The sequence below is a fragment of the Schistocerca nitens genome, chromosome 2, assembly GCF_023898315.1.
Source record: "Schistocerca nitens isolate TAMUIC-IGC-003100 chromosome 2, iqSchNite1.1, whole genome shotgun sequence".
Classification (NCBI taxonomy): Eukaryota; Metazoa; Arthropoda; class Insecta; order Orthoptera; family Acrididae; genus Schistocerca; species Schistocerca nitens.
Window position 1 is genome coordinate 170350619 of NC_064615.1, and position 24387 is coordinate 170375005.

The following is a 24387-nucleotide window of genomic DNA, read 5'->3' on the forward strand; positions in this document are numbered from 1 at the left end:
TTCCGTATTATTTTTAACACTTAGGAAGAAAAGGAATCAGGGAAAAGTTAAAAGAAGATCCAAACTAAACAGAAAAACTAATTAGGGAACTTGATGATTGTGATCATGATGGTGTTTGGTTATGTGGCGCTCAACTGCGCTGTTATCAGCGTCCGTACTATATCCCAATCTTTTATCAGTCCGATCTCGCCACTTTCATGGATGATGGTGATGATGAAATGATGAGGACAACACAAACATCCAGTTCCCGGGCTTAGAACGGGGGCAGTGGCAAGAACAAGAGCAATGTAAATGGTATTAATGGCAGATCGAAAGGAGAGGGAAATCTGGGGAGACAATGGCACACATCCTTCCACGTGTAAAAGCCCATTAATCACAATGTCTGGATTCAGAAGGCTGTGGCTTGTGACGGGAAGTGCATATTTTACTTCCTCTTTCTCAATTTATTACAAAGTGTTTTTTTGACGACAGCGCTATAGGTATTTACGGAATAGTTATGCCATCTTATACTGACATTTACCTTTTTTTCTTTATTATGAAGTTTTTCGCATCCGCAGGGGTTTTCAAGCTGACGTGTTGTGTAGGCGTACGACAGCAATATAATTGCCAACACTGCGAGTTGCAATCTTTACTGTCTGAAAGACGCAGCCAAGCAGACCAACTCCAGCTCATCCCTTGCCGACTTTTTCACAACACCATAGACAATTTCCAGTAGGACACTCTATTTTATGACTGATTTATACTTACAACTTATACTCAAACTTCTTCATTTACACAAAACTTCCGGTGTTTAATACATTCTTTTGTAACCATATTAAAATTTAAGATTTCGGCTCCCCCAAAAATCTGCTGCATTGGAAGGTGGCACGATTCGAGCTTCCTACCCTTATCCCTCGAGCCGGCCCTTCTTCTGTGAGAAAGCAGAGGGAGGAAATTATGGGAAAGTTATTGCTGGAAGTAAAGCTGTGAAGACGCTACGTGAATCGTGCATGGATAGCTCACAGCCGGCCGCGGTGGTCGAGTGGTCCTAGGTGCTCAGTCCGGAGCCGCGCGACCGCTACGGTCGCAGGTTCGAATCCTGCCTCGGGCATGAATGTGTGTGATGTCCTTAGGTTAGTTAGGTTTAAGTAGTTCTAAGCTCTAGGGGACTAATGACCACAGATGTTAAGTCCCATAGTGCTCAGAGCCATTTGAGCCATCTTGATAACTCACAAGCTAAAGAAATTGCCCTCGAAAGCCGAAGGTATCGAATTCCAGCCTCGGTCCGGCACACAGTTTTAATGTCTCAAGAGATTATATAAAATTATCCGGGGGAAGCTTCTCTTATTGTGTGTGTTCTTTATCATCTATCACTTCAATATAATGCTACACGACAGTGTTAGCGCCGGCCGTGGTGGCCAAGCGGTTAAAGGCGCTACAGTCTGGAACCGCGCGGCCGCTACAGTCGCAGGTTCGAATCCTGCCTCGGGCATGGATGTGTGTGATGTCCTTAGGTTAGTTAGGTTTAAGTAGTTCTAAGTTCTAGGGGACTGATGACCTTAGAAGTTAAGTCCCATAGTGCTCAGAGCCATTTTTGACAGTGTTAGCTCTAGCTGCAAATACCCCTATAACTGATGGAAGTACTGTCACACTTTTCAATACGACCCTGATGTTCATGTATCGTGAATCTGTTGCCCACTGGGTGACATAATTATCTTAATCACCTTCTTACTTGAGCCGATGGCTTTAGTTATTGCGCTTCGCCCAGATGTATTAACTGTAAAGTATACTCATGTGTCTCTACCGGTCTGAATTCATACATTCGGCCAAAGTTATGATTATTCACTCTATTCAAACTATGCTGTTTTTGTTCCTCACATTCAGAAACACCGCACAGGATTAATGAATGAGGGGAAAACTGTGAACGTTTTAAAAATATATTCTTTTTACAACTAACGTAGGTTGTAGACAATATTTCGACTGTAATAAAAGTCTTATTTAGACCAAGCGTGTTTCGATCTCTTTCAAAGTATCTTCAGGGGTCACTGTAAGAGTGCGGTTTCTCTTATAAATCCGTTTGCCAAGATCATAAACATTTATTATGTCTTAAATTACACCTATTAAACAATATTAAATTAATATTACAATTCATGGTTTTTCCCTATCTTTCTTCAACACATTTTAGGTTTTACTGCACTGCGTTTCTTTAACATGGTATATATATGCGTTTTCATGTTATGCAGATGCATACACATCCCACATACTTTGTTTTGCTGTTTTGCTGTTGAGGATATGGAACGCGCTGCTACTCTTCAGTGTCTATGCGTTTACATTTTTCTTTCCCTGTGTGTATGTGTGTGTGTGTGTGTGTGTTTGTGAGTGTGTGTGTTCGCGTCTGGGTGCGTTTATGTTCCACACAGAGGAATAGCAGGCGCTTTCACAACCAGAAAAACAAAATACGACCACATTCCGCGACATCAAAACAAAGTACACTAGCTGACATTCTCTTTATCTCATGTACGATTGTACAACTTTGGTCTTAAGCGTTTTCAAATATTTCATGGATTCATTATTTGTATATTGCTCCTATCACTCCACGTAACGGTCATAAAAAGGTTGGAAATAATTTTTCGTTATTTTAGGAGCACGTTCTCTTCGTCCGTAAAATATTTGAAAATGGCCTGAGGCCGAAACTGTACAATCGTACGTCAAATAAAGAGAATATCAGCTGAAGGCATCACAAAACAATTCTAGAAATTCATCGCAAGTGGAGATACTGTCACAGTGAAGTTTATAAAACATACTAGGTTTAAGCTGTCTCCATACCAATTTCATCGAAATCGTTTCATTGTGTTAGTTGTGAAAACATAACAGACACAGTTACCTTCGCATTTATAAAATTAGTATGGACTGTGCTGTACATCTTGCTCAAAGCGAAACCTGCATAGCAAAAAATTACTAGTGCAGGTAGGCTCGACAAACTAGAGGTCGCTTAAATGACTCCCAACTACAGACACGATACGGGAGTTACTAACTGCTCACTGGCGGTCGGAAATGCACGGTTAATAACCAGTGTGAAACGGTGGGTCAAACTAATACTGGACAACCTCTGTGACCAGCTCTCCTGGACTGTTCAGCAAACACTTCGATGAATTCCTGTACGATGAATCAACAGTGTATAGCTGTGTGCAGAAGTAGATTCCGCCGTGCGGAATGGCCGTGCGGTTTCAGGCGTCATATCACGGACTGCGAGTCCTCCCGCGGGCATGGGTGTGTGTGTTGTTCTTAGAATAAGTTACTTGAAGTTAGTTTAAGTAGTGTGTAAGTCTAGGGACCGATGACCTAAGCAGTTTGGTCCCTCAGAAATTCACACACACAAGTTGGTTTGACTCTGTAATTGAGTTTCCTAGTATTTAGTATTCCCCATTTTCCCTTTCTTTTTAGACAACTGATCTGATGATTACTTCCTATGAAATCTACTCCGGTAGTGGTTCAAATGGCTCTGAGCACTATGGGACTTAACATCTTAGGTCATTAGTCCCCTAGAACTTAGAACTACTTAAACCTAACTAATCCAAGGACATCACACACATCCATGCCCGAGGCAGGATTCGAACCTGCGACCGTAGCAGTCCCGCGGTTCCGGACTGAAGCGCCTAGAATCGCACGGCCACCGCAGCCGGCTAAAAAATGTGGAACGCTTCACGATTTTGCGTGTCATCTTTGCGCAGGGGCCATGCTCTGTATCGTTCCAATTTTAGTATATGTACCGCCGAAGCGAGTACGACTAGTGATATCATAGAAACAAAATGCCTTTTGTGCAAGCCGTGAATTACGATTTTAAGAAAATTTTACTACGAACTTCATTTTAAGTGTACAGCGGTTTATTCTAAAGACTGGTCGAAAATTCACGGACTCTGAAGACACAGAGTGGAGCCCTCTGACCGAACACGCTGAACTACCATGCCGCGCCATTTGGCTCTCCGTCCTCGGCTCACGACCAAACCCCAACTTCCATATGTTCTCAACCGTGCTTGTGCAGCCTGTACTCGTACATCCATTATGTGTATTCCAGTACAGGCGAGACATTTTACTTGAAAGTCACTTACCCGACGTCGGCGGACAAATACGATATTGTATGCGTGTCGAAAGGAACTTGACGCCGTAATTCAGAACAACAAAGGCACTACAATATCGTATAATAAAAATGGGGTGAAAGAAGGATAGATGGGACGAGAAGGAGAGGGCTGGATTCCGTATGTTTCTTTTCTTTTTACTTTGACGGAAGGCTGTAATGAAACTCCAGTGAAACAATGAACAGGAGTCCGCATCTCGTGGTCGTGCGGTAGCTTTCTCGCTTCCCACGCCCGGGTTCCCGGGTTCGATTCCCGGCGGGGTGAGGGATTTTCTCTGCCTCGTGATGACTGGGTGTTGTGTGCTGTCCGTAGGTTAGTTAGGTTTAAGTAGTTCTAAGTTCTAGGGGACTGATGACCATAGATGTTAAGTCCCATAGTGCTCAGAGCCATTTGAACCATTTTGAACCAATGAACAGGAAAATAAAAGCAAATATACACCTAGATCCATAACTCAAATATTCCATTACTAAAACCTATAGTCACTGCACTTAACTTGACAGAGCAGCTAGGCAGTATTCATTGTCAAACAAGTGACTGCGGGGTTGCCAAATTGCTTTTTTTTTTTTTTTTAACGTCCTCTTTCTACCGAAAATATTCACGGGAGACTTGCACTATTAGTGCACGTATTCTGCGTCAGTCTATGTACACTGACATTAATAAATATGCCAACGACAAGAAAGACATGTGCGTAGTAATGAAAAGCTGATAGGCATGTTCCTACATCATAAAAGTGACGTCTGTTCAGATTTTGCGGTAATAGCATAAGAGTGACGCAAGTAGCACCATTATGAGGATGCAAATCAGACTGGCTTTAAATAAACGCTGTAACTGTCGATGAACCATAATTAGCCGGCCGTGGTGACCGAGCGGTTCTAGGCACTGCAGTCTCGAACCGCGCAACCGCTGCGGTCGCAAGTCCGAATCCTGCCTCGGGCATGGATGTGTGTGTTGTCCTTAGGTTATTTAGGGTTAAGTAGTTCTAAGTTCTAGGGGACTGATGACCTAAGAAGTTAAGTCCCATAGTGCTCAGAGCCATTTGAACCAAAGTTACCTTTGAGATTGGACATGGTGAGTTGATGTTAGTCAGGAATGCCTTTAACACAACAAAGTCACCATTATCAACAGATCACTCAGTTTGAACGACCTCGCGTAACAGGGCTACGAGAACCTGGATGTCCCTTCCGCGATACTGCAGAAAGACTTGAGAGAAATGTATCTGCTGTTCATGACTGCCGACAGCGGTGGTCACGGGAAGGTATCGAAGACCGGGCAATGGTCACGTGACACTACGGAGAGGGAAGCCCGTCGACTTCGACGCATGGATGTAGCTTGTCGTAATGCGTCTGCAGCAGCAATTTCAGCGTCAGTTTACACCAGATTGACGCAACGAACTGTTGTAAATCGGTTACTTCAAGGACGCTTACCTCCAACAGCCGCCGTGTGCACTTCTGTGGTGACAAGCGAGGGGTTACTGGAGGACAGGGTGCAGATTAGTTATGTTTTCTGCTGAAAGCTGATTCCACCTCGGTGCCAGTGATGGCATTATGTTGGTTAGAAGGAGAATGGGTGAACGCCTGCAACCAACCTGTCTGCATGCTAAACACGCTTGACTCCATCTACAGCTGTGGTCTGGGGTGCGATTTCGTATGACAGTAGGAGTACTCTAGTGGTTATCCCACGCACATTGACAGCAAAACTCTATATCTGTCGATCTGTTATGCTGGCGTTCATGAACAGCATTCAGGGTGATGCTGTCCAGCAGGATAACACTCACCCACATACCGCTTCTGTAACCCAACGCCCTCTACAGAGTGTCGACGTTTTGCCTTGGCCTGCTCCATCAGCAGATCTGTCTCGAATGAGGCTCGTATTGGCCATCGTCGGACCATAACTTCAGCGTTATCCACAACTGGTATTAACCGTCCTTCTATTGACCAACAGGCATGAACTACAAATCACTAACTGACGTCCGGCATCTCTAAAACACAGTGTAAGGAAATTTGTATGCTTGCATTCAACATTCTGGCGGTTACTCCGGCTCTTAATACACTACTGGCCATTAAAATTGCTACACGACGAAGATGACGTGCTACAGAAGCGAAATTTAACCGACAGGAAGAAGATGCTGTGATATGCAAATGATTAGCTTTTCAGAGCATTCACACAAGGTTGCCGCCGGTGGCGACACCTAAAACGTGCTGACATGAGGAAAGTTTCCAACTGATTTCTCATACACAAACAGCAGTTGACAGGCGTTGCCTGGTGAAACGTTGTTGTGATGCATCGTATAAGGAGGAGAAATGCGTACCATCACGTTTCCGACTTTGATAAAGGTCGGATTGTAGCCTATGGCGATTGCGGTTTATCGTATCGCGACGTTGCTGCTCGCGTTGGTCGAGATCCAGTGACTGTTAGCAGAATATGGAATCGGTGACTTCAGGAGGGTAAGACGGAACGCCGTGCTGGATCCCAACGGCCTCGTATCACTAGCAGTCGAAATGACAGGCATCTTATCCGCATGGCTGTAATGGATCGTACAGCCACGTCTCGATTCCTGAGTCAACAGATGGGGACGTTTGCGCAAGACAACAACCATCTGCACGAACAGTTCGACGACGTTTGCAGCAGCATGAACTATCAACTCGGAGGCCATGGCTGTGGTTACCCTTGACGCTGTATCACAGACAGGAGCGCCTGCGATGGTGTGCTCGACGACGAACCTGGGTGCACGAATGGCAAAACGTAATTTTTTCGGATGAATCCATGTTCTGTTTACAGCATCATGATGGTGGCATCCGTGTTTGGTGACATTGCGGTGAACGCACATTCGAAGCGTGTATTCGTCATCGCCATACTGGCGTATCATCCGGCGTGATGGTATGGGGTGCCATTGGTTACACGTCTCGGTCACGTCTTGTTCGCACTGACGGAACTTTCAACAGTGGACCTTACATTTAAGATGTGTTACGACCCGTGGCTCTACCCTTCATTCGATCCCTGCGAAACCCTACATTTCAGCAGGATAATGCACGACCGCATGTTGCAGGTCCTGTACGGGCCTTTCTGGATACAGAAAATGTTCGACTGCTGCCCTGGCCAGCACATTCTCCAGATCTCTCACCAATTGAACACGTCTGGTCAGTGGTGGCCGAGCAACTGGCTCGTGCCAATACGCCAGTCACTACTCTTGATGAACTGTGGTATCGTGTTGAAGCTGCATTGGCAGCTGTACCTGTACACGCCATCCAAGCTCTGTTTGACTCAATGCTCAGGTGTATCAAGGCCATTATTACGGCCAGAGGTGGTTGTTCTGGGTAGTGATTTCTCAGGATCTATGCACCGAAATTGCGTGAAAGCGTAATCAAATGTCAGTTGTAGTATAATATATTTGTCCAATGAATACCCGTTTATCATCTGCATTTCTTCTTGGTGCAGCAGTTTTAATCGCCAGTAGTGTATACTAGCATTTACATTTGCAAAAAAAAAAAAAGGTTCAAATGGCTCTGAGCACTATGCGACCCAACTTCTGAGTTCATCAGTCGCCTAGAACTTAGAACTAATTAAACCTAACTAACCTAAGGACATCACACACATCGATGCCGGAGGAAGGATTCGATCCTGCGAACGTAGCGGTCGCTCGGCTCCAAACTGTAGCGTCTTGAACCGCACGCCCACTCCGGCCGGCTTGCATTTGCAATGGCTTTTCTCGTGTACCTCTTAGCTAGTGAACTTATGATGTTAATTTATTACCAAGACAAATCTTTTGCCGAAACTTCGTCGCTCAACATGAAATATTGCTTGATGATGGGATTTTTTCCGTCTGTTTATATCCATGTCAAATCTGAAATTTTTTTCTGTATAAGGAAATTTGTTCTTTATGCTGTAATGCTCTTAGGTGACTTTTTAATGATTTTAGACGCGAGATTGGTACAAAACTATGTACCAGTTTTCAAAATTGTAATATGAACCTAAATATTCACTGTTGTAACAAAAATGGTTCTAATGGCTCTGAGCACTATGGGACTTACCTTCTGAGGTCTACAGTCCCCTAGAACTTAGAGCTACTTAAACCTAACTAACCCAAGGACATCACACACATTCACGCCCGAGGCAGGATCCAACCTGCGATCGTAGCGATTGCGCGGTTCCAGACTGTAGCGCCTAGAACCGCTCGGCCTCCACTGTTGTAACAAATTAACTGATCAATCACTAACCACCAAGCAAAATGGCAAAAATAGTATTCAGTTATACTGTGGACTATAACTAATCAACTACTTACATGTATTCTGGCTGGCACAAGCTGCTGCAAACTACTACATTGACTTGATATATCTTTATAGTGGTACCCAACGGTTGCTAGCGCTTGTATATTATGAAATGACTAAACATTCACAAATGTGTATATGAGGTTTCCATTGTGGAATCATATTTCTGTTGCAGCTAAGACACACTAAAAGACAATGTACACAATTGTAACCAGAAGCTCTTGAAGGGTTAAGGAATTTGTATACGTGTGTAACGTGGAGTATCGCGCTGTTGCAGGTTTCCTGCGCCCGGAGTTCGGTCCGGACTCAGCGAGCAACCTGGGGCTGCTGGACCAGATAGCGGCGCTGCAGTGGATCAAGGACAACATCGCCGCCTTCGACGGCGACCCCACTAACGTGACACTCATGGGCCACGACACAGGCGCCGCCTGCGTCAACCTGCTGCTCGTCTCGCCCATCACGGAGCAAGGTAAGTGGCCAGGCGGTCACGTCCGAGGGGACAGTGCCGAGCAGGTGGGAGCAGCGAGCACGAGGTTGGACCCAAGGATTCAGCGCGTTAGCTAGTTCGGACTACACTAGGAGCTACAGTGTCTCGTTCTTTGACAGTACGGGTGTTGTTTAGTACGTAAACTAACAAGATGATAAACCTTCCAGCTTGTCAGACCGCACCCTTTTGGTCTTGAGTTTCTTCTTGCACAGCCCACGTTTGAACCTTGAACTGGAATACGAAGGAAGAGGACCACCTTCTCATTCTTTTATGTACGGTATGAACGCACATTTTTCAGTCATAACAAAATAAAGAAACCTTTTACTTGATCAGTTCTACACTACGGATGTCTGTAAAGTGATGTGTGGCTGTTACTGTGTCCACATTATATGATAAAAAGTATGAGGAACCCCTATATAATGTGGAACTGACTGTTACATATCGAGAGCGGCAGATTCGCCAGTATAAAAGGATGCGAGGATTATTGTGTTGTCAATAGGGAAGTGGTAACAGTAGAAAGGTTCGGTCAGCAGAGCTCAGTGACTCTGAACGTGGAGTAGTCGTTGGATGTCATCTGAATAACAGATCCATCGGCAACGTTTCAGTCCTTCCGAAGCTGCCCAAATTGACTGTTGGTAATTTGACTGTGAAGGAATGACCACAACTAAACCAAGACCAGGTAGACCACATGGAAGAGATAGCGGGGCAAAAATGGTCATTGCGGGCAAAGTAGTCGGGTTCTAAGAACCCTACCTCAACAAAGGTCAAAAATTAATTAAGATTGTAGTGTTGCTCACGCTGCTAAATATTGCATTTTCGGGCAGCCACAAAGTTATATTATGTTGCAGGTGTCATTAGAGCACAGTTAATAAAGTCATTTCATGAAATGATGGATAAACTAGGCACTCATCTTTACGTGTTTCCCACGCTGGTCTCGTTGTGAACTCATGGCCCAATTGTCGAAAATCTAAGTGGTAATGATTCCAAGCTCGGATGCAAAGAGGCCTTGGTGTTATTCTACGATATTCAAAAGTTTTATAGATGTGTTTCATAAACCATTCTTGAAGATTAAGCTTTTGCAAGTTAGCACAATGGTGATGGAAAAAAGTAATCAGCACTCCGAATTTAAGTTACACTTCTTCTTTATTACTTTTGTTGCAATATCACGTAACTCACAAAACATCACTTCAAAATATAAAACGTACTTGAAATTATGTTCCTCACTGTTAAAGTTCACATTTTATAAACTGACTACAATTTGCGTCTTTTCAACATGACGACCCGGACTTGACTCTCTAATAACCGCTTACGCGCTCAAAAATCAGAGTTACAAGTACGATAAAGATTATAGTGACAAAAGAAAGTATTCACATAAGAATAATACCATTGCAACATAAACATATCGAAGTGTCAAAGAACCTCTACATTACTGAAATCAAATCTGAATGTTGTCTCAGAAGTATGTTAACTACTTTACAGAAACACAGTAGAATATTGCTGGTATCGAGAAGTTGAAGTGAGGTGCCGCAATGGTTACGTAATTCAAGTACCATTACAGGGTGGTGGTGGTAAGTTCCTATGGGACCAAACTGCTGAGGTCGTCAGTCCCTAGGTTTACACACTACTTAATGTAACTTAGACTTACGCTAAGGACAACACACACACCCATACCCGAGGAAGGACTTGAACCTCCGACGGGGGTAGCCGCGCGAACCATGGCAAGGCGCTCTACGCAGCACGGCTACCTCGCGCGGTTGGTCGTCGGAGTACTGGGGGCTAGATGGTGCTCACAGGGTACGGGAATTCCTATAACTTATTCTACCTAGAGGATCCAATCACCCTATGAAGCCTAAATCTTCTGCTGTGTTACTCCTTCGAGTTGTGGATTTCAGTTACCCTGATGTAAGGTAATTGGTTAATTTGAGTATTGCTACGGAGAGCAAACGTACAGGTCTTTTTTAACGAAATTGTTGATTCCATAACCGTACCTTAATTACTGAAAGTTCGGTCATGGTATTAGAGGGTATAAAGCTTTTATGTAAAGGCTTCATTGATGGGAAAGAGGCCATCTCTACGACGGCTTCTGGCTAATTTTGTATAATGGGAAATGTAAAAGCAAGAGCCGTAAGAAGGGCTCCGCAACCATATTTACAGCAGGTTCTTGTAACCGTGAACTAGAAAAGAGACGAAAAGGAAAACAAAAGGAAGATTTCGTGGGAGTACTGGGGGCTAGACGGTGCTCACAGGGTGCGGGAATTCCTGTAATTTATTCTACCTGCAGGATCCAATCACCCTATGAAGCCTAAATCTTCTGCTGTATCACTCCCCCTAGTTGTGGATTTCAGTTACCCTGATGTACGGTAGTTGGTTAATTGGCGTATTGCTGTGGAGAGGAGATGCGCATGTTTTTCTAAAGAAATTGTTGATTCCCTAAGAGTACCTTAATTACGGCCATGGTATTAGAGGGTATAAAGCTTTTATGTGAAGGCTTCATTGCTGGCAAAGTGGCCCCTCGACGACGGCTTCTGGCTACTTTGTATAACGGGAAAAGTAAAAGCAGGGGCCGAAAGGAGGGCTCCGCAGCCGTACTTACAGCAGGTCCTTATAAAAGTGTATTAGAAAAGAGAAGGAAAGGAAAATAAAAGGAAGAAAAAACGGAAAACAGTTGCAGAGAAGAAAGATGGTAAAAGGAAGACTGTGAAGAGCAGGAAAACCAACCCCAGAAGAGCTATTTTTCACGACAACGATCAAGACAGAGAGTGCATGTACTGCGGAAAAATATTTTCAAATTCAAGGCCAAAAGAGCAGTGTATTTAACGCCGATTGTACTCCCTCTGATCCCCCAGACTTTCTTCAGGAGTTCAGGGACGCAGTTTGACTTTCGTGTTTTGTGTAATTAGAATCAAATTTCACATTGAAATATACACTGAAGCGCCAAAGAACTTGGAAGAGGCACACGTATTCCAATACAGAGATTTGTAAACAGGCAGAATGCGTCACTGAGGTCGCCAACGCCTATATAAACCAACAAGTGTCTGACGCAGTTGGTAGATCGGTTACTGCTGCTACAACGGCAGGTCATCATGACTTAAGTGAATCTGATCTTGGTTTTAATAGTCGGCGCACGAGCGATAGGGCACAACATCTCCGAGGCAGCGATGTAGTGTGGATTTTTCCGTACGATAATTTCACCAGAATACCGTGAATATCAGGAACCCGGTAAAATATTAAATCTCCGACATCGCTACGGTCGCAAAAAGATCCTTCAAGAAGGGGACCAATGACAACTGAAGAGTATCGTTCAATGTGACAGAAGTGCAGCCCTTTCGCAAATTGCTGCAGATTTCAATGCTGGCCGTCAATATCGACGCGCAAGTCGCCGAAGTGGCGTCAAATAGAAAGACTTGCACCAGGCGGGCGGTGTACCCGGCGGGAGGCCCTCGTCACACGCCATTATTATTATAACAAGTGTCAGAGTGCGAACCATTCAAAGGCCAACTCGTGTACCCTTGACGACTGGACGACATAAAGCTTTGCTACTCGCCTGGGCCCGTCAACACCGACATTGGACTACTGACGACAGGAAACATGTGGACTGGTCGGACGAGTCTCGATTCAAATTCTATTGAGCGGAGGACGTCTACGGGTATGGAGACAACCTCAAAAATCGATGAACCCTGCATGTCAGCAGGGGACTCCTCAAGCTGGTGGTGGCTCTGTGATGGTGTGCGACGTGTGCAGTTGGAATGATTGGGACCTCTGATATGTCTAGATACGACTCTGGCAGGTTACACGTAAGTAAGCATCCTGTCTTATCATCTGCATCCATTCACGTCCATTGTGCATTCCGATAGGCTTGGGCAATTCCAGCAGGACAATGCGACACCACACACGTCCAGAATTCCTACAGAGTGGCTCCAGCAACATTCTTCTGAGTTTAAACACTTCAACTGGCCACCAAACTCCCGAGACATGAACGTTATTGAGCTTATCTGCGATGCTTTGCAACGTGCTGTTCAGAAGACATCTCCACCACCTCGTACTCTTACGGATTTAAGGACAGCCCTGCAGGATTCATGGTGTCAATTCCCTCCAGTACTACTTCAGATATTAGTCGAGTCTACGCCACGTCGTGCTGCGGCACTTCTACGTGCTACGCGATATTACGCAGGTGTACCACTTTCTTTGGCTCTTCAGTGTATCTAGTTCTTCTTAAAGCAGTTTTTATATTTGTTTTTTTTTATTTAAGACTTAGTAGTCGCTTTGCCCGCTTATTTCGGGCAATGTGTCCATTTTGCACATTGTGAAAAATGAATTGTTTACGTACTTAATTTGATCGTAAGCTAGTTAAACTAGTCGATAATACACTTCAGTGGTTGCAGATTATAATCGCTCTTTTCTGTGCATTACCGTATATTGCTGCTTTGCTTAAAATAAAGGAATATCTTAGCCTTGCCAGTCTGGCTCGATCTCCCTACTGATCGTCAAGAATTGCGGATGATGATGATGACGTTTGGTTTGTGGAGCGCTCAACTGCGCGGTCATCAGCGCCTGTACAAAGTCCAAATTTTTACACATTCCAATTTTTTTGCAGTCCAATCTACCCACTGTCACGAACGATGATGATCGTGATGATGATGATGGAATGATGAGGACAACACAAACACCCAGTCCCCGGGAAGAGAAAATCCCCAAACTTGCCGGGAATCAAACTCTGGACCCCATGATCCAGACCACGAGCTGCGAACTGTGGAGGATATTCGTAAATAGCCGTATGAAGTGAGGGTAAGGAATCAATCCTTAGTCCCAAAGTTCTACCAGCAGTCCCTCTAGCATAATGACTGTGCAGAGGGAATTAAAAAGTATGGGCTACAGTGGTCGAGCAGATCTTTATAAGACACAAATTTCGGTAGTCAGCGCTAAGCGACGCTTGAGGTGATGTTGAGAGCAACGCCACTGGAGTCAATGACTTGAAACCAGTGATTTGGAGTGATGAATCACGCTGTATTCTTTTGTAATCCGTTGGAAGGGGTTTGGTATCGCGAGTTCCAGGAGATCGATAGCTGTCTCGTGTCTAGTGCAAGCAGTGAAGTACGGAGGCAGTGGTGTTAAAGAATGGAATTGTTTTTCTTGGTTAACACCTTATCCCTTTGATACATACAGTAGAGGAACAGTTCGAAGACGATGATTGTATCAGCGTGACAGTGCATTTTTCCATTAAGCAGTTTCTGTGAGGCTACGGTTTGTGGACAATGTTAATCCTAAAATGACACTGGTCTGCTCAGTGCTCAGAGTCACGACATGAAACCAATGTAATACCTTTGCGATGAGTTAGAACATCGACTTCGCTCTAGATCCTAGCATTACTATCTTCTCTCGTTTCCGTTCTTGAAGAAGCCTGGCAAGAACACATTCAAAGAATGCGAGAAGTGAGAATACCTAAAATAATATACAAAAAAGCACTTCAAGGAAAAAGGAACGTCGGGATTCCTAAGAAGAGCTGAAAATATAGCTGCAGTTGAAATTGGAACCGGTAAGGACGCCGAAAAGAAACTGGATATGATAATGATGCGGAAATAGAAGGGGCGATCTCAGTCTTAAAAAGCTGTAGGCACACGAAGGCAGCTGTCCCGTTCATGAAACGCCATTAACGGGTAAGCTTGCGCTACCGTACGCCTCAGTACCTAGAACACTACATAGCAGAGCGAAACCAGACGTCTTAGACTTTTAACGTCGAAGGTAGAAGTTCTCACAACCGGCCATGGTGGGGGTTAACATTGAAGTGCAGCTGCCTTCGCTGAATTCTAAGGAGCGGGACCCATGTGGGAGGAAGCATTGAGGTCCGAACGGAGGACGACTGAGATACCTGCAGAACTGACAGAATAAGTCTACTGGCACTGAAGTCACCTCCATTCCGTGCTCAGTTACATAGGGTGAGTCTTACAGGCTAAATAGAATTCATTTACTGTAAGATCTCCTCTCTTTTCGCAGTCGCATTATACAAGGCGTAGCAAAAGATGTGGGAACACGAAAAACACACACATTACTGTGCCTAATACAATGTAGGAAAATCGTTGACATTCAAAACGGCTTCCAGTCATCACGGAATCGATAAATGCAGGTCCTGTATGATATTGAGCGTGTACGATTTTTGTACAAAATAATGGCAAGTCCAGGTAACGACTATGGATGTGGGTATCGGTATGCACCCTTTTCTAAAAGTACACCACAAATGCTCAATGTTACTGACTCCTGGAGACTGTAGTGGTCAGGGTCGACGCGACAATTCATCCCAAAAACAGTGCTGGAAGAGGCTTGCTGTTTGTACAAGGACCGTGTCATCTTGGAACACAGCCTCACCAATGGGTAACAAATATTGTACCTTGGGAAGGATCTGATCGGCCAAATGTTTGACAGTAATGAGACTTGTCAAGGTACCCATAGAGCCCACGGAATACCAATATGGCTGCCCAAATTATCACCGAACCCTCACTATGTTCTGGGACGTAAACTCTGCCAGAATTTTGAAATAAGGTGATGCAAGGCTCGTCCGAACAGTGACTTTCTTCCATTTCTCTAAAGTCCAGGCACCATATTTGCCAGTTACCGACTCCTATACCACTGATGAGTAGTTTTGGACTTCCAGCACGTACTTTCGTCCGCCTTGTGAATTAGCGGATGATGTTCTTCCGGGTTGCCCGTATGCGACATAAATCTTCCATATAGTGCGTTTTGAAAATCCACACATTTCAGCTCCATTGGGTGAGGAATTTCCTCGAGACAGTGAAGTTGCTGTTCATGCATCAGCACGGCTTTGGAAACCATCGCTCCTGTGAAACGCAATTCGGCCTTTTTACACATGATATCTTGCGAACCATGGATGAAGGGTATCAGACGGATGCCATATTCCTTGACTTCCGGAAAGCTTTTGACTCAGTGCGCCACTGCAGACTCCTAACTAAGGTACGAGCAAATGGGATTGATTCGCAAGTATGTGAGTGGCTCGAATACTTCTTAAGTAATAGAACCAAGTACGTTGTTCTCGATGGTGAGTGTTCATCGGAGACGAGGGTATCATCTGGAGTGCCCCAGGGAAGTGTGGTACGTCCGCTGTTGTTTTCTATCTACATAAATGATCTTTCGGATAGGGTGGATAGCATTGTGCGGCTGTTTGCTGATGATGCTGTGGTGTACGGGAAGATGTCGTCGTTGAGTGACTGTAGGAGGATACAAGATGACTTGGACAGGATTTGAGATTGGTGTAAATAATGGCAGCTAACTCTAAATATAGATAAACGTAAATTAATGCGGATGAATAGGAAAAAGAATCTCGTAATGTTTGAATACTCCATTAGTAGTGTAGCGCTTGACACAGTCACGTCGATTAAATATTTGGGCGTAACAATGCAGAGCGATATTAAGTGGGACAAGCATGTAATGGTAGTTGTGGGGAAGGTGGATAGTCGTCTTCGGTTCATTGGTAGAATTTTGGGAAGATGTGGTTCATCTGTAAAGGAGGCCGCTTACAAAACACTAATACGACCTATTCTTGAGTACTGCCCGAGCGTTTGGGATCCCTATGAGGTCCGATTGAGGGAGGACATAGAAGAAATTCAGAGGCGGGCTGCTAGATTTGTTACTGGTAGGTTTGATCATCACGCGAGTGTTACGGAAATGCTTCAGGAACTCGGGTGGGAGTCCCTAGAGGAAAGGAGGCGTTCATTTCGTGAATCGCTACTGAGAAAATTTAGAGAACCAGCATTTGCGGCTGACTGCAGTACAATTTTACTGCCGCCAACTTACATTTCGCGGAAAGACCACAAAGATAAGATAAGAGAGATTAGGGTTCGTACAGAGGCATATAGGCAGTCATTTTTCCCTCGTTCTGTTTGGGAGTGGAACAGGGAGAGAAGATGCTAGTTGTGGTACGAGGTACCCCCCGCCACGCACCGTTGGTGGATTGCGGAGTATGTATGTAGATGTAGATGTAGGAAGTACCAACCATACGCGCGCTAACGATTTGCCAACGTCCCCATTCACTTAGCTCCGACATACGCACTCAGTGCACAAAATTCTTTTCTGACGACGACTGATACTTACAACGTATTGAGGACATTGTTCAGGTGACGTTCGCAGTAAACTGTAACAGCACAACCTGAAGGCTTGGCTAGTATCTGCATTTATCTTCAAGCATGCATTTCTCGCGGTTTTTCCTTGTCCAAATTCTGTAGGTTAAAACAGGCTTTTGGAACCGTAATAAGAGTCACATTTAGACCACTGCCTCAATAAGACTTTAACTACAATCGCAAAAGATTTCTATAGTCTATATTTCTTGCATCCGAATACGTCTAGAAAGGGTAATTATATATCCTGCGGATTTCTTCAAGCTATATCGTGCGATGAGTAAGTTTGTGTAGCTTATGATGTTTATTATTCTCCAATTATGACACCGACAGTGTTTTTTATCTTTTTGTAAGGAAATGCACGATTTTTTTCTGATACTATAAAGAGTTTTAGGATTTGAAAAATACAGCAAGCGTAGAACTCAATCAAATAGTAGCAAAGAACGCCGCAAACCTGTCTTACCGTCAGGAGAAGGGGTCCGTACCACATGTAAGCGAACCCGTGCCTCAGGCACTGTTTCTAGTGTGTATCTTTGTGTCTGTAATATCACGTGCTCACAATGCTGACGTTAGTGTTGAGAGCCTTCTCGCTACAAAGCGATTCTGGCCCGACGTTACTGCACGCGGAATTTCATCTGGATTTATCGGAGCGTAGGCAGGTGCTGCACGGCATTTCATGTCTTCTGGAATCGTATTTCCTTTTGACATCTTCATTGAAATTTACCCACACAGAAAATGCCAGAAGTGCACCCACGGAGCACGCAGGCCATTTTGTGTTTCGCGAAGACAGGTCTAATTCCCTCCAACTGTTCTGTTCAGATGGTTTGGAATTACCTACGTGGAGTGGACGGGACATCCGTCTTGCGTGGTACCACACGGATGTCTTATGTCCCGTAGAGTGCCTAGTTGGCGAATGTAGTTACTTGTGCCTTCTAGAAGGGATCAACGATACGACTGCTCAAAATCCCACACCATGCGCTAACCACTATTGTAATTTATCGGCTTCTCTCAGCCGACGTGAATTTACTACTGACTAGTAGCGCATAGTGCGAATATAGATTTGTCCATGTAAAAGTTGCTGCATTCGCCGACATAAGCTCGCATAGAGTCGCAGCATCACTTTGCAGTTTTGTATTCGCTATTCGTATGATCAGTTTGGGTTCCGCAGAAATGTTGGAACACGTGAGGCAATACTAACCTTATGACTTATCTTAGAAGAAAGATTAAGAAAAGGCAAACCTACGTTTCTAGCATTTGTAGACTTAGAGAAAGCTTTTGACAATGTTAACTGGAATACTCTCTTTCAAATTCTGAAGGTGGCAGGGGTAAAATACAGGGAGCGAAAGGCTATTTACAGTTTGTACAGGAACCAGATGGCAGTTATAAGAGTCGAGGGGCATGAAAGGGAAGCAGTGGTTGGGAAAGGAGTGAGACAGGGTTGTAGCCTCTCCCCAATGTTATTCAATCTGTATATTGAGCAAGCAGTAAAGGAAACAAAAGAAAAATTCGGAGTAGGTATTAAAATTCATGGAGAAGAAGTAAAAACTTTGAGGTTTGCCGATGACATTGTAATTCTGTCAGAGACAGCAAAGGACGTGGAAGAGCAGTTGAAAGGAATGGACAGTGTATTGAAAGGAGGATATAAGATGAACATCAACAAAAGCAAAACGAGGATAATGAAATGTAGTCAAATTAAATCGGGTGATGCTGAGGGAATTAAATTAGGAAATGAGACACTTAAAGTAGTAAAGGAGTTTTGCTATTTAGGGAGTAAAATAACTGAGTGTGTCGAAGTAGAGAGGATATAAAATGTAGACTGGCAATGGCAAGGAAATCGTTTCTGAAGAAGAGAAATTTGTTAACATCGAGTATAGATTTAAGTGTCAGGAAGTCGTTTCTGAAAGTATTTGTATGGAGTGTAGCCATGTATGGAAGTGAAACATGGACGATAACTAGTTTGGACAAGAAGAGAATAGAAGCTTTCGAAATGTGGTGCTACAGAAGAATACTGAAGATAAGGTGGGTAGATCACGTAACTAATGAGGAGGTATTGAATAGGATTGGGGAGAAGAGAAGTTTGTGGCACAACTTGACTAGAAGAAGGGATCGGTTGGTAGGACATGTCCTGAGGCATCAAGGGATCACAAATGTAGCATTGGAGGGCAGCGTGGAGGGTAAAAATCGTAGAGGGAGACCAAGAGATGAATACACTAAGCAGATTGAGAAGGATGTAGGCTGCAGTAGGTACTGGGAGATGAAGAAGATTGCACAGGATAGAGTAGCATGGAGAGCTGCATCAAACCAGTCTCTGAAGACCACAACAACAACAACATTCGTATGATTTTAACCAGTATGAATATCGTTGCCTCCAAGATTTTGCTGGAGTGAAATGCTTTGCAATGTACTGGTACTCGCTGAGCATCCCTTCGGCTAATCCGTTCTGCACAACAAAGCTGTCTCATAGTGATATGAGCAGTGTGTGTTACCACTGCTAAGTATAAGGTTTCTTTTATGAACTAAAATAATTACCTGCTTCTGTCAGAAAAATCGCCACATTTGCCGCTACACATTAGTGAAAACGACTCCCCTATTTATCTTGGTCTGGATATGTTTAAGGTAGTCTGCCTTAGCTGTGTGGTACTAACAGCGACTAGATGACCGTAGGTGTATTAACATTATATGCATAACAAAACAATAATGACGCTTTATTGAGAGTGTTGTGCTATTTGGTACATGAAGTAATCATCAGTATGTCATAGTAAAATTCATTACTTTAATCGTCTGAATGTTATATTATTTGATAGCTTACCGTTTCTGATGGAAATATCACACGTTTGCATACTATCCGACGAAACTCAGCTTGACAATAACTCTCGCCGCGGATAAGAGTAACGGCCTTATGGTGTAAGGTGAGAGCCTAGCCGATGTCGCATATAGAGGCACGTGGGTCCGTCACTGATGATCTGTCCATGAAATAATGCGCTGAAATATGGTGCCTTCCATATTTGGTGTTCGTCTATCATTTACAACGCCTGATGACTTCTCCAGTACTATTCAATTCAACTACCTCACATGACGGGCTGGGAGGAAGTGCCGAGCCTTTAACGAGACGTGTAACTCCAGCTGATTGTTTTCCATGTGGAACTGTATTAATAATTAACATCTCTCACAGCTTCATACGAACTTATGTGTCCCATGAGTTAACTCCCCCTGTACTCTAATGATACTAGTAGATATGTGCCTGTGTTTGTATTATGTGTGTACGATCTGTGTACTACAGTAGATGATGTTAGAGCTAGAGGAAGTTTATCTGCAGCAGAAGTCACCAAATCAAATTATTTTCGACTTTACTGTGTACCAAATCAGAATGTAGTGTCTGCCGACAAACTGAATGTTGGAAAAATTTGCGTAAGTTCTAACACAGGTGTAGTTACCAAAGATATTGATACACCATTCTCATGTACTGGAGTATGTAATTTTTAGAAGTTGTAAGTTACTAGTAGTAATGCTTTGCACTAAATAAATGTTAAGAATTAGTGACAATGGGTCATGCATGGCTCAGTTTAGAATTGTGGCTTGATCTAGTCATAGGGTCGAGCAACACATCACTGCTTTCATGCCCAGCAGCTAAGCTCGGAGCAGGAAATAGTTGTAACCTGTATCCTTCAGTCTAATTATCCAAGCATTTTCACGTAATTCGAATTTTGAAATAAAAACTAGTCGTAATAAAACAGTAATAATAACAACAATAACGGAGTTGTATCCTGCTGAATAAATCATGTAGTCCACACAAAAGTATTTAAAGTAGAATGAACTGATCATTTATTCAGTCACTATCATCAAGGAAATCGTTAAAAATGGTGGCCATTTAGTAAGTCACTTACATGAAAATAAAAAAAATAATATTTTCAAATGCAATAAAGTTTGCTTGTATATGTAATTAGAATGGTAGTAGATTTAGCAAATATTATTTAAACATCCCTGGTATGCAAAAAGCAGTCCCATTCCGTGAAACACAAAACATTCGCCCGCTGATAAATACATAAAGTCCACTATTTGCGATCAGCATATCAAAACTAGCTAAATCATTAGTAGATTTAGCATTCTGTTCACTATCAGTTCCAAAATCCAACCAGGATAATTGAAGCCTCGTGAAATGTTAAAAGTCCTGGCCATCTCCCAATCTTTGAGGCCCACTTACCTGGGGATTTTTCTGAGTATGAACCAACAACTAGAAGTTTAAGAATAATCAGTTAAAACATGATTTTAGTACATGCTTGCTTATGAAAGACAAATTTGTCAAAATATGTAGAACAGTAAAGTTGGCCAGTTCAATAGATACATCTCTTTAAGCAGTGGTGGTATCACATATTATACACAAATCACCACTTTCAAATTACGAATGTCATTAGTACGGGCCAAATTAATATTTCCTTAAATAAACTAGAAATCAAGGAATAGTCTAGATATATATAGGGACAAGTATAAGGATTTCCATGTTGTATTCATTTTTATGTAACTGTGGAGAATATGATGATCTGACACACTCACATAATTAAAAAGATATAAAATATATAATAACTCAATAAATAAAATATGTGCAATAGTGTTTCTTTCAGGGATGATAGCCAATGTCCTAAGACATCATCCACTACCTTATTTGTCATTTACTAATTTTTAACAGTTTTTGGAAGATTATTCGTTTATTGTAGTTTTCGTGATATTTAAAACATTAACATTTCAATGCATGCATCCCAGTGCCGAGAACATGCTGCTGTGATCGGTTTTGTCTTGCACTGAAACCGTGGATTACTGGTGAATTTCCAAATATTTAAAAGCAGTCATATTCTGCCATGTTGTGAACGCCGCCATCTTTGGAGCCACATACACTTGGACCACGTAGCAGACCGCCGATTACCTGCCGCTGGGTGTTCCCTTGCCGACAAATCCGTGGCTTAGCACGACAATCCAACTGGCTCCCCTCACCTTTGTCTCACCAGCTGAACAAATACTTACAATACCATAACTTGATAGCTTTTATTTGATTTAATTCTCACTTATTGTGCAGTATCACTTGCATTTTTTTGAAAATTTTATGACATGTTTCGGTCACTGTGGATCGTCTTCAGATGTACATAGTCGAACAGACAAGACCCGTTGTAGACACATCTACTGAGATCTGAAGACGATACAGAGATCTCGCAACATGTATACAGTTAAACTTTTCAAACTGAAACTGAACAGTAATTGCAAATAACGAGTTTTTTAAATATCAGTACAGTTGCTGTTTCGCTCGAGACGAATAGTTCGGCTGCAGAGAGAACTTTTATTTGGTTGATAGCTCGCCAGCATATGCATTATGATACACGTCTATTACGAAGGTATGGAAGGATTTAGCATTCCATTGATGAAGAGATCTTTAATGACGAATAATTGTATCTGACTGTCTCCACCCTTTCACAAGTAAACTTGACTACTGGTTCCTAATCAGCTAATCACTGTGTGAGATCTTTGGTTGTCGATCTTAATACCCTGTAAATTCGGATAACACACTGAGAATAAAATCTTCTCTCTTTTCAAGCCGCGTGAATTCGAACAAAATTCTGGAGCTTTCGATGGCCATCTCAGCTATCGAAAGCTCAAGAATTGTATTCCAACTGAAACGTCTTGAAAATCGAGAAAATTTTTTTCAGACACGCAGCCGTGAAAGACTCCAAGGACAGGACACTGAGATTCCCAGAACTGAATTATACAGAGGATCTATCGCACTCGTGTTGTAGTTCTTCTCAAATCATTTGGAAGGAGCATTACATGTAGAGATGAGTAATGGCAGAGATAGAGAATCGGATTAGAGGCTGATCATCAAACATAGGTTGTCTTATAACCGATAAATAACTATATTGGTTTTTTATACTGTAGCCTCGTACTTATATATTACCCTACATCATACTTTTCTTTATTCTATTGGTATTATTGATGTACGTCAAAGTGTGGCGTTACGGTTGTGCCAATTGAAGACTCTTTCGTGCAGTATTACGAAATGTTACAATTGTGAACTATTTTTTTTATTTTCACAGGCTGCACATTTAAAAATGAAAATGTAAAGACCTCGGATCCAGAAATCTCCACAACATATTTTCCTTCTTGCTGAATTATTGTGCTTTTACTCTTCCCGAGTATTTTAGTTTTTTCCCTCCCGACGTCCATTTCCAGAGAAACACAAAATTTGCTCTTAATCCGGGCTCCTGAAACGCACAAAACCGCGGCCACGAGGTGGAGCTTTATCAGATGATTTTTACCCTCTCGGCACTGAGAGCTCTCCACAGTGGCTTAGCTCGAGCCGTTCTTTTTTCCTTGAGATAATGTCCATTAAAACGTACATCACAATGTGAAAAAAATATTTTTAATGGCCGTGCATTCTTGTACAAAAATCCCTCATTTGCATAGGCGTAAACTCCGCTCATAAAATACCGCTCAGGCGTTGCTCGTTAAATACGGGTATCTTTTACCGGATTCACAGATCTGAGGAAGGAATCTGGATCGCTATTTCCTGGAGTCTTCTGAAATTAATAGGAGACAGGTATATTTTACTACGTCACCTCATTTAGCCTATATTCCGATGTCCTCGCCATATGCTGTATTAACGATTCTCACCACTCTTCCTTCCGCTTTCCAACGCCATCTCACAGCCTTTTTCTCATTTTTCTCCACCCTTTCCATCCACATTCGTATTCTACAACCCGCTGTTAAGTGCATGGCGGAGGTTACTTCCAACTGTACTAGCATTAGGACTTTTTCTGTTCCTTTCACTTAAGAAGCATAGGAAAAATTTTGGAATGTTTCTGTGCGCGCCTTAATTAGCCTAACCTTGGCCTCGCCACTGCTGCAGGAGCGATACGTAGCGGGTTGTAGTAAGAGGATGGTTTTATAAGTCTGGTAAAAAAGAAAGAGAACATGTTTAAATGATAATTAATTGAAACCCTCACTTGCCGACAAGTATTGTTAATATACCTCGATGGGGACAACTGAAAATCTGTGCCCCAACCAGGACTCGAACCCGTGATCTGCTTACATGGCAGACGGTCTATCCAGCTGAGCCACCGAGGACACTGATAAATAGTACGACTGCAGGGACTTATCCCTTCCACGCTTCCCGTGAGACCCACATTCCCAACTGTCCACAATCTACATACGTAATGTACCTAATAGGTATTTGCCCATCCACTCATTACTCGCGCACACTAAGGTAACGATTCCCGTAAGAGTTGGGGTAACATGTGCGCATTCACCCAGACGAAGGTCAATGGCTGGGTACCCTTTAACTACATATATGAAGATAGTATCATTGATGACCGTGCAGCTTCTCTAGAATAAATGAGGGTTTCAATTAATTATCA

General features: G+C 43.0%; 1 protein-coding gene and 1 pseudogene across 1 annotated transcript in view; one reads left to right on the plus strand and one right to left on the minus strand.

Moving 5' to 3' along the window:
* LOC126234901 (uncharacterized) overlaps positions 1 to 24387 on the plus strand; it is a 447962-nt gene that overhangs the window by 140763 nt on the left and 282812 nt on the right. The window contains exon 3 of the mRNA XM_049943641.1: positions 8658 to 8849. Coding sequence (XP_049799598.1) covers positions 8658 to 8849 — 192 coding nt within the window. The remainder of the gene's footprint in view (positions 1 to 8657; positions 8850 to 24387) is intronic.
* LOC126237733 (U6 spliceosomal RNA) lies at positions 3666 to 3764 on the minus strand (annotated as a pseudogene).